Source organism: Physella acuta, unplaced genomic scaffold (genome assembly GCF_028476545.2).
Source record: "Physella acuta isolate Inbredline_101_S28 unplaced genomic scaffold, ASM2847654v3 ptg000677l, whole genome shotgun sequence".
Classification (NCBI taxonomy): domain Eukaryota; kingdom Metazoa; phylum Mollusca; class Gastropoda; family Physidae; genus Physella; species Physella acuta.
Window position 1 is genome coordinate 934,715 of NW_026732196.1, and position 12,509 is coordinate 947,223.

At 43.0% G+C, this 12,509-nt stretch overlaps 2 protein-coding genes across 2 annotated transcripts in view; both read left to right on the forward strand.

The window, feature by feature from the left end:
• LOC131949199 (multiple PDZ domain protein) overlaps window positions 1–6,269 on the forward strand; it is a 335,233-nt gene extending 328,964 nt beyond the window's left edge. The window contains exons 31-32 of the mRNA XM_059310988.1: window positions 5,597–5,704; window positions 6,203–6,269. Coding sequence (XP_059166971.1) covers window positions 5,597–5,704; window positions 6,203–6,269 — 175 coding nt within the window. The remainder of the gene's footprint in view (window positions 1–5,596; window positions 5,705–6,202) is intronic.
• A 3-nt stretch (window positions 6,270–6,272) lies between these two features.
• LOC131949200 (multiple PDZ domain protein) overlaps window positions 6,273–12,509 on the forward strand; it is a 35,722-nt gene continuing 29,485 nt past the window's right edge. Inside the window, exon 1 of the mRNA XM_059310989.1 lies at window positions 6,273–6,519. Coding sequence (XP_059166972.1) covers window positions 6,273–6,519 — 247 coding nt within the window. The remainder of the gene's footprint in view (window positions 6,520–12,509) is intronic.

Below are 12,509 nucleotides of genomic sequence, written 5' to 3' on the forward strand. Positions count from 1 at the left end.
GCCACATTTAGATCGCTGAAGTATCGGCTACATTTAGATCGCTGAAGTATCGGCCACATTTAGATCGCTGAAGTATCGGCCACATTTAGATCGCTGAAGTATCGGCTACATTTAGATCGCTGAAGTATCGGCCACATTTAGATCGCTGAAGTATCGGCCACATTTAGATCGCTGAAGTATCGGGCCTGTTAAGATCGATCAAGTAACAAGCCATCACACATCGTGTCGGCCCAGCTGAGACCTTTGAGTATCGGCCAATATCGTTGAAGAATCGGCCTATTATTGTCGTTATAATTAGGGCCCTATCGGATATAAAGGTCTCACTGAGCAATCCGCCTAAAATATCTCTGAACCTAATTCTATTTCATCACTGCTTTCATTGGGATTATTTTTTGTTTTATTTTTGTTCCTTTTCCTTTTGGGGTGATGTTCTATTTTATTTGTGTTCCCGATAATTTTGGGACGATGTTCTATTTGAATTGTGTTTCCGTTAATTTTGGGACGATGTTCTTTTTTACTTGTTCCCGTTAAAACTGGGACGATGTTCTATTTGTGTTCCCGATAATTTTGGGACGATGTTCTATTTGACTTGTTCCCGTTAAAATTGGGACGATGTTCTATTTGTGTTCTCGATAATTTTGGGACGATGTTCTATTTGCGTTCCCGATAATTTTGGGACGATGTTCTATTTGTGTTCCCGATAATTTTGGGACGATGTTCTATCTAGGTGGTCTAGATGATGACGGTCCTGAACCAGTGTTTCGTTCCGACTTTTTTCTCCATGGAGGGGGGGAGGGGCACTGATATATATTTTCTATAAAAATTCTATTTCGTTCTGGGAGCGGTAGACGTTTTTCGGGGGGGGGGCGCCTCCGCCCTTCTCCCACCTCCCCTTTTTCCGAAGAGCTTCCTGAAAGAAACCCTGTCCTGAACAGAGCTGCGCTAACGGCCCTGGACAGCCATACTGTGTGGTGACCAGACCGTATAGCGTGCAGTGAGCGTTGTTTGCTCGTTCATGAAATACCTGCGTGTGCCAAACGGATCATTTTCCGTGTGAGCTGTTTACTTAAAGACAGAAAGTTTTAGACATCTTGTTTAGGCTGTAAGGTGAGGGGAAATTGGATAAATGGACAGTGTAGGAATGCGAGAGTTTTGAGAATACGGATTGTTTATAAATAGGAAAATAAAATCATTAACGATTATGAGGACTCTGTGTGCATGAAAATTTGATGATAGTGGCTTTTAGGGAGGGTGGGTGGGTTTGATTATAGTGACATTAAATGAAGGGTGGGTTTGATTATAGTGACATTTAAAGAGCGGGTGGATTTGATAATAGTGACAATTAAGGAGGGGGGGGTGGCACTATTGTGAGGTTTGAAAGATCAGAACCGCCGTCTCCCAGCACACTATATCACGAGCACACATATCATAGCATCACCTTATGTCTAGCACACACGTCATGTCATCACTACACGACTAGCACCCGCCCACATCTTATCTCTGTGTGATTTTACAGCTAGCACACGACCACATGTTATCGTGTGATGGTACACACATCATGTTATCATCATCATCCGACTAGAACACGACCAAATGTTTTCTCATCCGACTAGCACACGACCAAATGTTATCATCCAACTAGCACACGACAACAAGTTAGCATCCGACTAGCACACATGTTATCATCACCATCCGACCAGCACACGACAACATGTTATCGCTGTCTAATGGTACAACTGGCACAATTAGGCAAGCCATCGATTGTTTAATTGACCTGGAATCGTAGACAACCCGGCATTTGTCTAGCCCGGTTTTTTACCACACCGCTGCTGGTGTGGGGTGTGTGGGTGGGGGTGGGGGTGTGCTGGAAATATAAATCGATAAACTTGCCTGAAACTCACGTGAAGAATACACTTGGTTGGTCAGGCACTCGTGTTGTGTCGGTAACTGGGTATGAGAGGAGGGATTGGATTCTGTATATAGAACTGTGTTCACTAGGATCTTGTGGATAAATTAACTAGGTGGATAAGCATGGATATATTCTGTAGAGCCCAACATTATAACTCTGGCGTTGTGTATTTCCTTGTTTTTAAAAACTAACGGAGCCGCTATAATGCGATTTTCTAGCTGTATGAATTCATCATTGAATTCCGCCCAGTTTATTCCGGTCAGTTTCTGATCCAAACCGGTTCTGCGCCGGTTTCGGTTTGATATGTTGTGTTTGCCGGCCAAGTGAGCCGATTAGTGTCGTGTGCTGATCGTTGGGTCAAAATAAGGCCATCGTGACGTCACTTCCTAGAGGTCGCCGCTCTCTACCTGACGATCAGATCAGACGATAAATGGCTGTGGCCTCGTTATCACAATATCAGCGTCAGTTATTCTTACCTTCCACTTCCGTGTTCTTTCATTTATGCAGTGGACAGCCTTCAAACTCGAAAATACTTTCTAAGATGTAATTCTTTTTTTTTTAAATTAGACAAACCTCCGATACTAAAGCAACTATTACTTTTTACAAAACACATTTACTTATATACACTTCCTATATCAAGATGCTCAGAAAATCAAAATAAACTCCGGACTTTTTCAAATCAACACACCTGTTATATGCCACATTTGTTATGTAGGAACACATATAATGGACAAACACTTCTCACATAAAAACACCGACACTTTTATCATGAAGACACTTCTAACAATAATACACCTAAAATAGTCCGACACTTGTAACATTAAGACACTTGTAACAATAAGACACTTGTAACAATAAGACAGTTGAAACAATAAGACTCGTCTAACAATAAGACACTTGAAACACCCAACAAACACTAACCCTCCAATGACCGGAGCAGCTACCCTTGTCCTTTAACCCTTATCTCCATTAGCTGTTGCTGTCCTACATTGTTGAATCATGTTGCTCCACGTACCGGAAGTGACACCGCGCACCAGCCCACGGATATGACGTCATTGTATTTATTGTGTGCCGGGCTCACAGTAGCTTCCGTTTTGGTGTTCACTCGATAGAAACTTTATACATAAACCCCGGGTAAACACTCGATTTATGTCGTGCTGTTTGGTGCTTGATTTCTTTTGTTAGCGTCTGGTTCGTGGAGTTGGTGGATAATGAGACGGACGGGGGAAGAAAAATTAGATGAGCGCAAACTAGATTTACAAGTCTTCTGGTTCAGACTGGTTGTTTTCGTAATTTTTGGCATTCATTCCACGAAAGCTTTGTTCTTTAGTCTAAGCTGTTATCTTGTTTCAAATTATACCCCTCCTCCCCCTCCCCACAGCCTGATGGCAGTCTCCAACCGTCTTGAAATATTGGCCTTTACTATTGATCTCTGAATGTCTTCAACTGTTCTTGTGTTTGGATACGCAGGTGAAACAAAAATTACGTACGGTTTCTGTGTAAAATTCAACTGATTCAAACTTCATTCAAAACGTTCAGGATTTTTTGGATTACTTTGTGCTTTATAAATATGTGATAGAAGGATAAACTTGCAGACCAAAACATACTGACATTAATTGCGGTGAAAATGAACTTAAGTTGTCGCCCTGTTGGATGAGACGAAGGAGTTACTTCCCTGCCAACAGCGGGATTTAAATTGCTGGCATGGGGCCAAATCATTTGTTCCCGTCATCCCACTCCAGTATGGCAGCTAAAGGCGAGGGTGTTTCAGATATCAGGTAAAGTGAGGGTGTTTCAGACATCAGGTAAAGTGAGGGTGATTCAGACATCAGGTACAGTGAGGGTGTTTCAGACATCAGGTAAATTCAAATATCAGGTAGAGAAGGTGTTTCTTAGGTTCAGGAAAAGGTGTTTCGTGTGTTAGGTAAAGGAGGTGTTTCAGTTATTGGGTACATGTATCCCACCATATGTTTACTGTAACCCACATACAAGCATACATTAGCCATATGTTATCCACCATCTACTGTCAAGTCCTTAAAAGTGGCGCCTCTATGTATTTAACTCGCACATCTACATCTCTATCAATGGTTCTTTCAAGCATTTTACACCAGGGGGGGGGGGCATTTGATTTGAAACATCCGGCCTGTGGCGTATTTGAACTTCCGGCGGGGTGGAGGGGGGGGGGCGACACAGGTTAAATTATACACTCTCTATACAAATCACTTTTGTTTTCTATTACATTCGGGGGTAAGGTTGTGATCGTGTTTACCCCTCTCCCCCCCCCCCCCCCCCCCCCACACACACACACACAACCCGAGTGATGTTTAAAAGAAATGCCGCTCTCCATTGTAGCACCTCCCTGTGTTTTCTAGAGCAGTAAAGGGCTACCCCCCCCTACCACCAGCCCTCCCTGTGTTTTCTAGAGCAGTATAGGGCTACCCCCCTACCACCAGCCCTCCCTGTGTTTTCTAGAGCAGTAAAGGGCTATCCCCCTACCACCAGCCCTCGCTGTGTCACTGAGTAATATTGCTTGACTTGCGTATGACGCCACAGGTCGCGGTGTGTGATAACATGTTTGAAGGTTGAGTACTCTAGTTGTGTGTAGTTAGAATCTTGGGTGAGTGGAGACGCCGTGAGGATAAGTTGGGAACCACTGTAGTGCAGGAATTGTGTCTCAATGCTAGCTTTTAGCGTTAAAATAAAGTGCGCTTAGCGTTCGGCTAGAGACGTGTTTATTTAACGCTAGAAATCTGAGTTTAAAATAGCCTGTAATAAAAATCGGTTGTATGGATTTCCTACACTAGCTTCATTGGCTAAGTGTATTAGAAACAACCGAATAAAATGCGATTACAATGCCCTCAGTACATTGGCATTAGTAAGTTCATCAGGTGATGGATTTTGTTAAAAATGGAAACAGTCGTTGGCCTCAATTAGGTTTTATTAGGTGGGGGTGTCGACATAGGAATGTTTTTCTGTTCGGGTTGAAGACATTTCAAAAACTGATTAGAAACTCTGTAACACGATGTGGTAAACATATCCGGTTACATTCATGGGCGGGGCACTGGGGGTGGCGGTCACCTGAGGGTGGCGGTCACCTGGGGGTGGCGGTCACCTGGGATGACGGTGGTTGTTGTTTTGTTTTGTGGTGCTGGTGATCTGGTTTACCTCGTGTGGTCAGTGATGACGTATGTTTGGCTACTATCGCTGGTCTCTAATGATGTCATGTTGTTCACCTTCCTTGCTGTGTGATAACGTCACCTGGCTTATCTTCGTCTATTTACGTCAGGCTGTTTGTCATCCCTATTTTGTGATGACGTCATGCTGTTATTTTCCTTGTTGTGTGATGACGTCATGCTGTTTATCTTCCTTGTTATGTGATGACGTCATGCTGTTTATCTTCCTTGTTGTGTGATGACGTCATGCTGTTTATCTTCCTTGTTGTGTGATGACGTCAATGTGTTTATCTTCCTTGTTGTGTGATGACGTCATGCTGTTTATCTTCCTAGTTGTGTGATGCTGTTGTTTTGACTTCTTCCACTTCCTTCTGGATGTAACGATGTCACGTAAATTAGTTCTGCTGTCAGATTACGTAATAATTTCGAGTCCTATTTTTGGCCTGTGACGACTTCCTGTAGTGTCTGATGACCTACTTGTCTTGACCTTCACCTTTGTTATGTCTACTTTCAGCATCACCTACATACCAGGAGCCACCGCAGGAAGAGCCACACAGGAGCCGGCTCCCACGTCAGAGCCACAGCAGAGCCCACTCTTACACAAGCTGGCCAAGTCCCTCAGGTAGGTCCGGCGTAGTGGGTGGTTAGTTGTGGACATGACTAGATGGGGGGGGGGCACATGACTCGATGGGGGGAGGGGGGCACATGACTCAATGGGGGGCATATGACTGAAGTCATGAGCATACAACTGAAGTAGGTCACATGACTGAAGCAAATCAATGACTGAAGTTGGTGACATGACTCAGTATGGTGTCCATTCGGGCAAGTGTCCATCCATTCGGGAAAACGGTCTTTGGGCAAGTGTCTTTCAGGAATATGTCATGGACCCAATACAAACATCAGGGGCAGATAACTGAATTAATCTTTTGAAATCATTGGCTCACTGCTCCCTGAACTAATTGGCGGAGAAAACAAATTGTGCTGTCTTACAGCCAGAATAACAAACATGTATGATAGAAATCTTATCAACACGGTGATCATGTATGAAAATGGATTTGTGTATGTATTGTATGATATATGGTGCAGATGTTGTGTAATGTATGTGCTGTTGTTGTTGTAGGTCAGATGAAGAAGCAGCAACAGTCCCCCTTGTGTCCTCCCCTCCCCCCCCCCCCCCCCTCATGTAATGTATGTTCTGTTGTTGTTATAGGTCAGATGACGAAGCAGCAACAGTCCCCCTTGTGTCCTCCCCTCCCCCACCAGCCCAGCCTGAAGCCCCACAAGACGACTCCGCCAGTCAGTCCGAGGCTAAAGCCGCGGGTCAGAAAACCCTCCAGACGGACGGGTCACCAGCGGTGGGGAACCAGGCATGGGGCCCTCCCAGAACTGTGGAACTGGTCAGGGAGGTGGGCAAAAGTCTTGGCATCAGCATTGTAGGTAGGTACTTGTGAGGGTGGGGATTTTTATGAAGGCGGTAACGAATGTATCCAACAACACGCAGTTCAAGTTCAACTATAATTGTTCTTTATTAAAAATGATATATATGTTCAAGTTTCTACCTAACTGATCTACACTGTACTATTTATTACTACTACTGACTGTTCATACCACATGCTACCTACTACTACGACCAATCCTAACACTAACTGTTCTCTACATTCTACAATCTCACACCTTCTACCTCGCTAGCTAATCATGAACTCCTAACTGTCTACATTCCTCGGCCGTCTCTGCCACTACCTAACAACTCCTGGCCCATCGCTCTACTGACTCACGCCTCAGTGGTCAGCTGACCGTCCCATGTGACCGGTCAGCCCTGTGCGCCCATTGGCCTCTATCTGACCAACCAACTATGGTCTATAGTCTGTTTCTGCTAACCTATATCTGCTAAACATGTCTGACGTAATCTTGCGTCATCACATATCTCCCTCCCTTTCTGTAGCTGACAAATTATATTTTTCAGCGTCTGCTACTAATCTAATACATCAACAACTATCTATCTTACTACTCTATTCTATCCCTAACATCAATCATAAAAATCAAAACAAAATGGGACAGCACAGTTTACAAATACATAAAATCTTGTGTTCCTGAAAAAAAGAAAATGTCATTGTTCTAGATCTTGTGTAAGTATCCTGACATCTGTGGTGTCTCTGCTTGATAATGTATGTCTATGTTATAGTATGTGTGAATCTAATCATATGTAACTCAGTTCTGGCTAGGTTGTCCTGTACTGGCCTTGAGCCAATCTTAGTGGTAATGTGTAACTGGTTGAACGGGCTCAGCGAGCAGTGTGTTTGTGTAAGTGTTATGTAATCGCTGGCGTTCCTCTGTGGTGGGTGGGTTGTGGCGTTGGTCGACGTAAATTCCCGTGAGGCGGGTGTAGGCGTAACTTTCGTTGGTCAATGTGATGACGCAACAATCTCATCTCAACGCTGGTTGAGACGTCCACGTAGAGTGGTTATATGATGAACTGGAGCTGTCCGATGCGGTGGCGAACAATGACGCAACATTCCGACGCTGGGAACTTGGACGATGGGTCGTCTACCCTTTGTATGTGCCGACGTAGGTGTACGTAGCTGGCGGTCTGTTATTCAACCACAGGTTGGGGCGAAGCGGTGGCGATGCGTCCGTTGTCTTGACCAGGGCAATTCTCTGTTAAGCAAGGCTGTTCGCTGTCCAGGTAATTCAACGTAATCAGGGCTTCAGGTGGCGGCATTCTTTGAAGTGTCTGCTTCATCTCGTCTCATTCTGAATAAGCGTAGTGGGTCTGAAATTGTATTACGAGACCATGAGCAATGGTTTTACGTGACCATCTTAGTGCCCGCGCAGACAAGTATTCAGACAGAGGTACCTTCCATTAAAAAAAACCTCAATCCCAAATTTAAACGTGCTGAACACTTGTCTGGCGGTACATACAGCATACAAAAATAACATTACAAACAAACCAAATAAAAAATCAGTACACTCTAATCTAACAACAATCTGTAAAGCCTAATAAACTCAATAGACGTAAACACTACTAGAGCTTAGAAATAGCTTCACAAAAAAGAATAGACATGTAAGTGTATATAAATAATCGTGCCGTTTCAAATAACATTTGAACACGTAATCATATAGTGGAGCAGCTCTCACTATCTGACTTCTGACAAAAACTGGCTGGCTTGACTTAATGACTGACTTCACTTATGACTTCAGTAACCTGACTTATTTCACTTTAACTGACTTCAGTAATTTCACTTATTTCACTTTGACTTCAGTAACGTGACTGACTTCAATTTAACGACTGATTTCCTCTGACGACTTCAATTACTTCAACTTGACGACTAACTTCACTTTGAAGACTAACTTGACCTCGACGACTTCACTTCAATTCAACTTAAAAGACTTCACTGACTGACTTAAACTTCGACGACTTAAACGTCTTCACTTTGACTTCAACAACTTCAATATGACTTCAAAGGTTCCCACGACATCACTGGCTTCATAAACATCGCTGACTGACCTCGATTGACTTTAAATGACTTCTTTGGCTTCAGTTCTGACTTTTACTTCACGCCGATTTCTCGGCGACTTAGGTTCCTAACATTCTTGATGACCAGAGTTGTATGACCTATGTTCTAGTTGCGTGACAGCGTGTCGGCCAACACGTTTTGTGTGCCGGGGACAGGAACAATGTCAAATTGATAATCTTGTAAGCTCAGTGCCCAGCGTACCAGTCTTGCGTTTGACAGCTTCTTTGTTTTTAGTGCTTGTAGGGGCGCGTGATTGGTCTGTAAAGTGAAGTGTGCACCGGCCAGGTATCTGGCAAACTTGTTTATGGCCCAGACTATGGCCAGACATTCTTTCTCAATGACTGCGTAGTTTTTCTCAGCTGACGACAATTTTCGGCTAATGTATTGAACTGGGTGGAGTTCATTGTTAAATTCTTGTAATAGACATGCACCTATACCGACCGAAGAGGCATCCGTGCAGAGGATAAAGGGTTGATCTGTATTTGGTAATCTGAGAATAGGTTCCGATGCGAATGCTTGTTTTACCCTGTTTAGTGCTGTTTCACATTTTTCTGTCCACAGTAGTTTCTTATTCTTTTTGTCCGTTTTTGTTAAATTCGTTAGTGGCTCTATGATGGTGGCGAAATTGGGTATAAACTTCCTATAGTAGTTACACAGACCGATCAAGCTACGGACCTCTTTAATTGATGTCGGCACGTTTATGTTCAGTATTTTATTCACTGTAGGTTGGAGTGGCTTTTGTTGACCTTGTGAAATGGAGTGACCTAAAAATTCTATCTCTTCCATTCCTATTTCTATTTTGCTAGGTTTAGCAGTGAGTCCATGCTGCTTTAATATTTCCAGCAGCGTTTCCAGTCCTCTCACATGCTCTTGCCAGGTGTTGTGGAACAGACATATGTCATCCAAGTAGGATATGAGGTCGTCTCGACCCTGTAGTATTTTTCGCATGAGTCTGTTGAAGGTAGCCGGTGCGTTCATTAGCCCGAAACTCATGTACTTCCACTGGAACAAGCCAAATGGTGTTATAAAGGCTGTTAGGTGTCTCACATCTTCTTTTATTGGTATCTGCCAATAACCCCTGGATAAGTCAAGCTTTGTAAAGTATTTAGCCTGTTTAAGTTTAGCAAATAAGTCTTCTGGATTTGGCATTGGTTCTGCGTCTGGTATTGTAATGCTGTTCAGTTGTCTGTAATCAATACACAGTCTAAGGTCGTGGGATTTTTTCTTTACTAATACAATAGGTGCAGCATATGAGGAGTCGGAATGTTCTATTATTCCCGCTTGTAATAATTCTTGGATTTGGTTTTGTACGTTTTCTCTGTGATGTATGGGAATGTTGTATGCGGGCATTTTGGTTGCTCTAAGTGAAGTCAACTTAATATCATGGACGATTGTATCTGTTTTACCAGGTTGTGGGGATAGCACCTCTTTAAATTTTTCTAATATTTCCTTGATTTCTTTTTCGATTTCTGGCGGCATTCTGCCGATTTTGATATCTTGCCATGTTTCCTTGCTAGTAGGTAATGTGTATATTTTGCCGATCGAGTCTGTGTCATCTTCGTGTAACTCTGCGCAGTTTATTGTTGCCGTTTGTTTAATTTCAAGCTCTTCTGGTCTTAAGGTGTAAGGGCTCAATATATTTGTGTGAAACGTTTTTTTCTTCCCTTTTATTTCGACTTGATAGTCCACATTTGAAATTTTGGCTGTGATTGTGAATGGGCCCTGCCATGCAAGCTGTAATTTGTTGTGCTTAGAAGGTAACAGTATTCTCACCTGTTCCCCTACTGTGAACTGGCGTAGCTTTCTATTCCTGTTCACCCTGTGTCTTGCTATTTCTCCCTTTTCTTGTAGCGCGAGCTTTGCTTCCTGGCATGCATTGATTATATTTTCTCTAAGATTGACAATGGCTTCATATGTTGTTCTGGTTTCTTGTTCTATGTTCTGTTTGTAGAGAAGTGTCCTAAGTATATCCATGGGGCCTTTGGGGTTGGCGCCGTAGACGAGTTCGAATGGAGAAAATCCAGTAGAAGAATGAGGTATTTCTCGGTAGGCGAATAGGATACATGGTAGCATGGTATCCCAGTTTTCTGGGTTGTCTTTAGAGACTTTGTCTAGTAACGATTTAATGGTGCCGTTTAGTCGTTCACACACGCCATTGCTTTGAGGGTGATAGGGCGTCGTGAATGCTTGCTTAATCCCCAGCACACTCGTGAGTTGTCTCGTTAAGTCGGAGGTAAATTGTGTGCCCCGATCTGACAGTATGGTGTCCGGGAACCCGGTTCTTGAGAAGAACGTGAGTAGGGCGCCTGCTATATCCTCAGATGTTATCGTCTTTAGTGGGAAGGCTTCTGGCCAACGTGTTGCAAAGTCGACTATTGTGAGGATGTATCGGTGACCACGTTTTGATGGGGTAGGCAGTGGTCCTATGATATCTATCGCTATTTTTTCGAATGGTCTGTTAGCTAAATCAGTGGTTTGTAATGGGGCTTGGGGTGGTCTAGTGGTATCTCTATTCCTGCATGTCTGACATGACTTCACGTACTGTGAGATGTCTTTGTCCATGCCCGGCCAGTAGAAGGTAGTTTCAATTCTTTGTTTTGTTTTCTTTCTTCCCATGTGTCCTGCAAGTGTAAGGTCGTGTGCATGGTGTAGAATTTGTGCTCTGTATTTCTGTGGGATTACTAATTGGTTTATTTCTTGTCCTTTGCTTTTATATTTTCTTTGAAGCGTGTTATTCTTAATAAAGAAAGAGTGTTCTGATGACCTCGATGTAGTAATTGAGTGTTTACGGGCGAGTCTAAATATCTTTTCTAGTGACGGGTCTTCTTGTTGTGCTAGCTGAAATTTTTCTGGTTCCCAAATGTTTTTGGCCTCAGTATTATCCATGGCATTGTTCTGTTGGCCTTCTGCTTGATGACTACTTAGGTCGACGGGTGGTTCATGACTTTTGTTGCTTTCTCTTGCTTTTCTTGCTTGTTCTCTTGTTTCGACCATCTGAATTATTTCCCTTTGTACCCAATCGTCGATTTCCACTCGGGAAATAGTTTCGTTGTTCACTATGTTTCCGATGATCAGATCATACGATCCATTGTCAGTGACCACAGCAATTACACGACCAGTTAGATATGGGGTTTGAATATTGATCAATGCCGTTTTGTATTCTGCGATTATACCGCCAAATAATTCCACATTTACATATCGGCCTGTATATTGGCATGTTTTAACGAATTTGGCTTTTACTGCCATTGTCGAACAACCAGTGTCTCGAATTGCGTTTACTATCTGTCCGTTTACTTTAGACTTAAATGTTGGTAACGAGCTTGATGTGTTTAGTAGGTGGATTCTTTCAACTGGTTGGTTATGGTTTTGTGAAGGGTTGTTTCTCTGTGGTCTCTGGTAAGGTTCGTTCCTTGAAGATGAGCGTTGTTGGCTTAGTTGTTCTAAGTAGTTCACTCGAGTTTCAACTCTAAATTGTTTCACACCTCTAATATTCCCTAATATCACATCGTATGGCCCGTTTTTAAAAACAGCTGCTTCAACTGTTTTACACGCTGATGGTGTGGCTATGGTGACTATAGCTGTTGGCCAAACATATGTGATGCCTCTTGAGCTGTGAACACGTTGTGTTCTGCCTGTGTATTGGTGGTGTTGTACGAATGTGTTACGTACTGCCACTGTTGAGCAGTGTGTGTCCCTAATTGCTGTGGCGTATCTGCTATTAATTTTTGACGTAAATGTGTCTGTTCTTTTACTGGCTTCTGTAAACGATGATATGAATGCCATTCTATTAATCTGTCTATATTTTGGTCTGTTGCGTTGTGCATCTTGTTGGCGTATATCATAATATCGTATTCTGCAATTTATTTGTTTGTGGCCTGTTCTATTACAATAGTAGCATCTGACACTGTAATT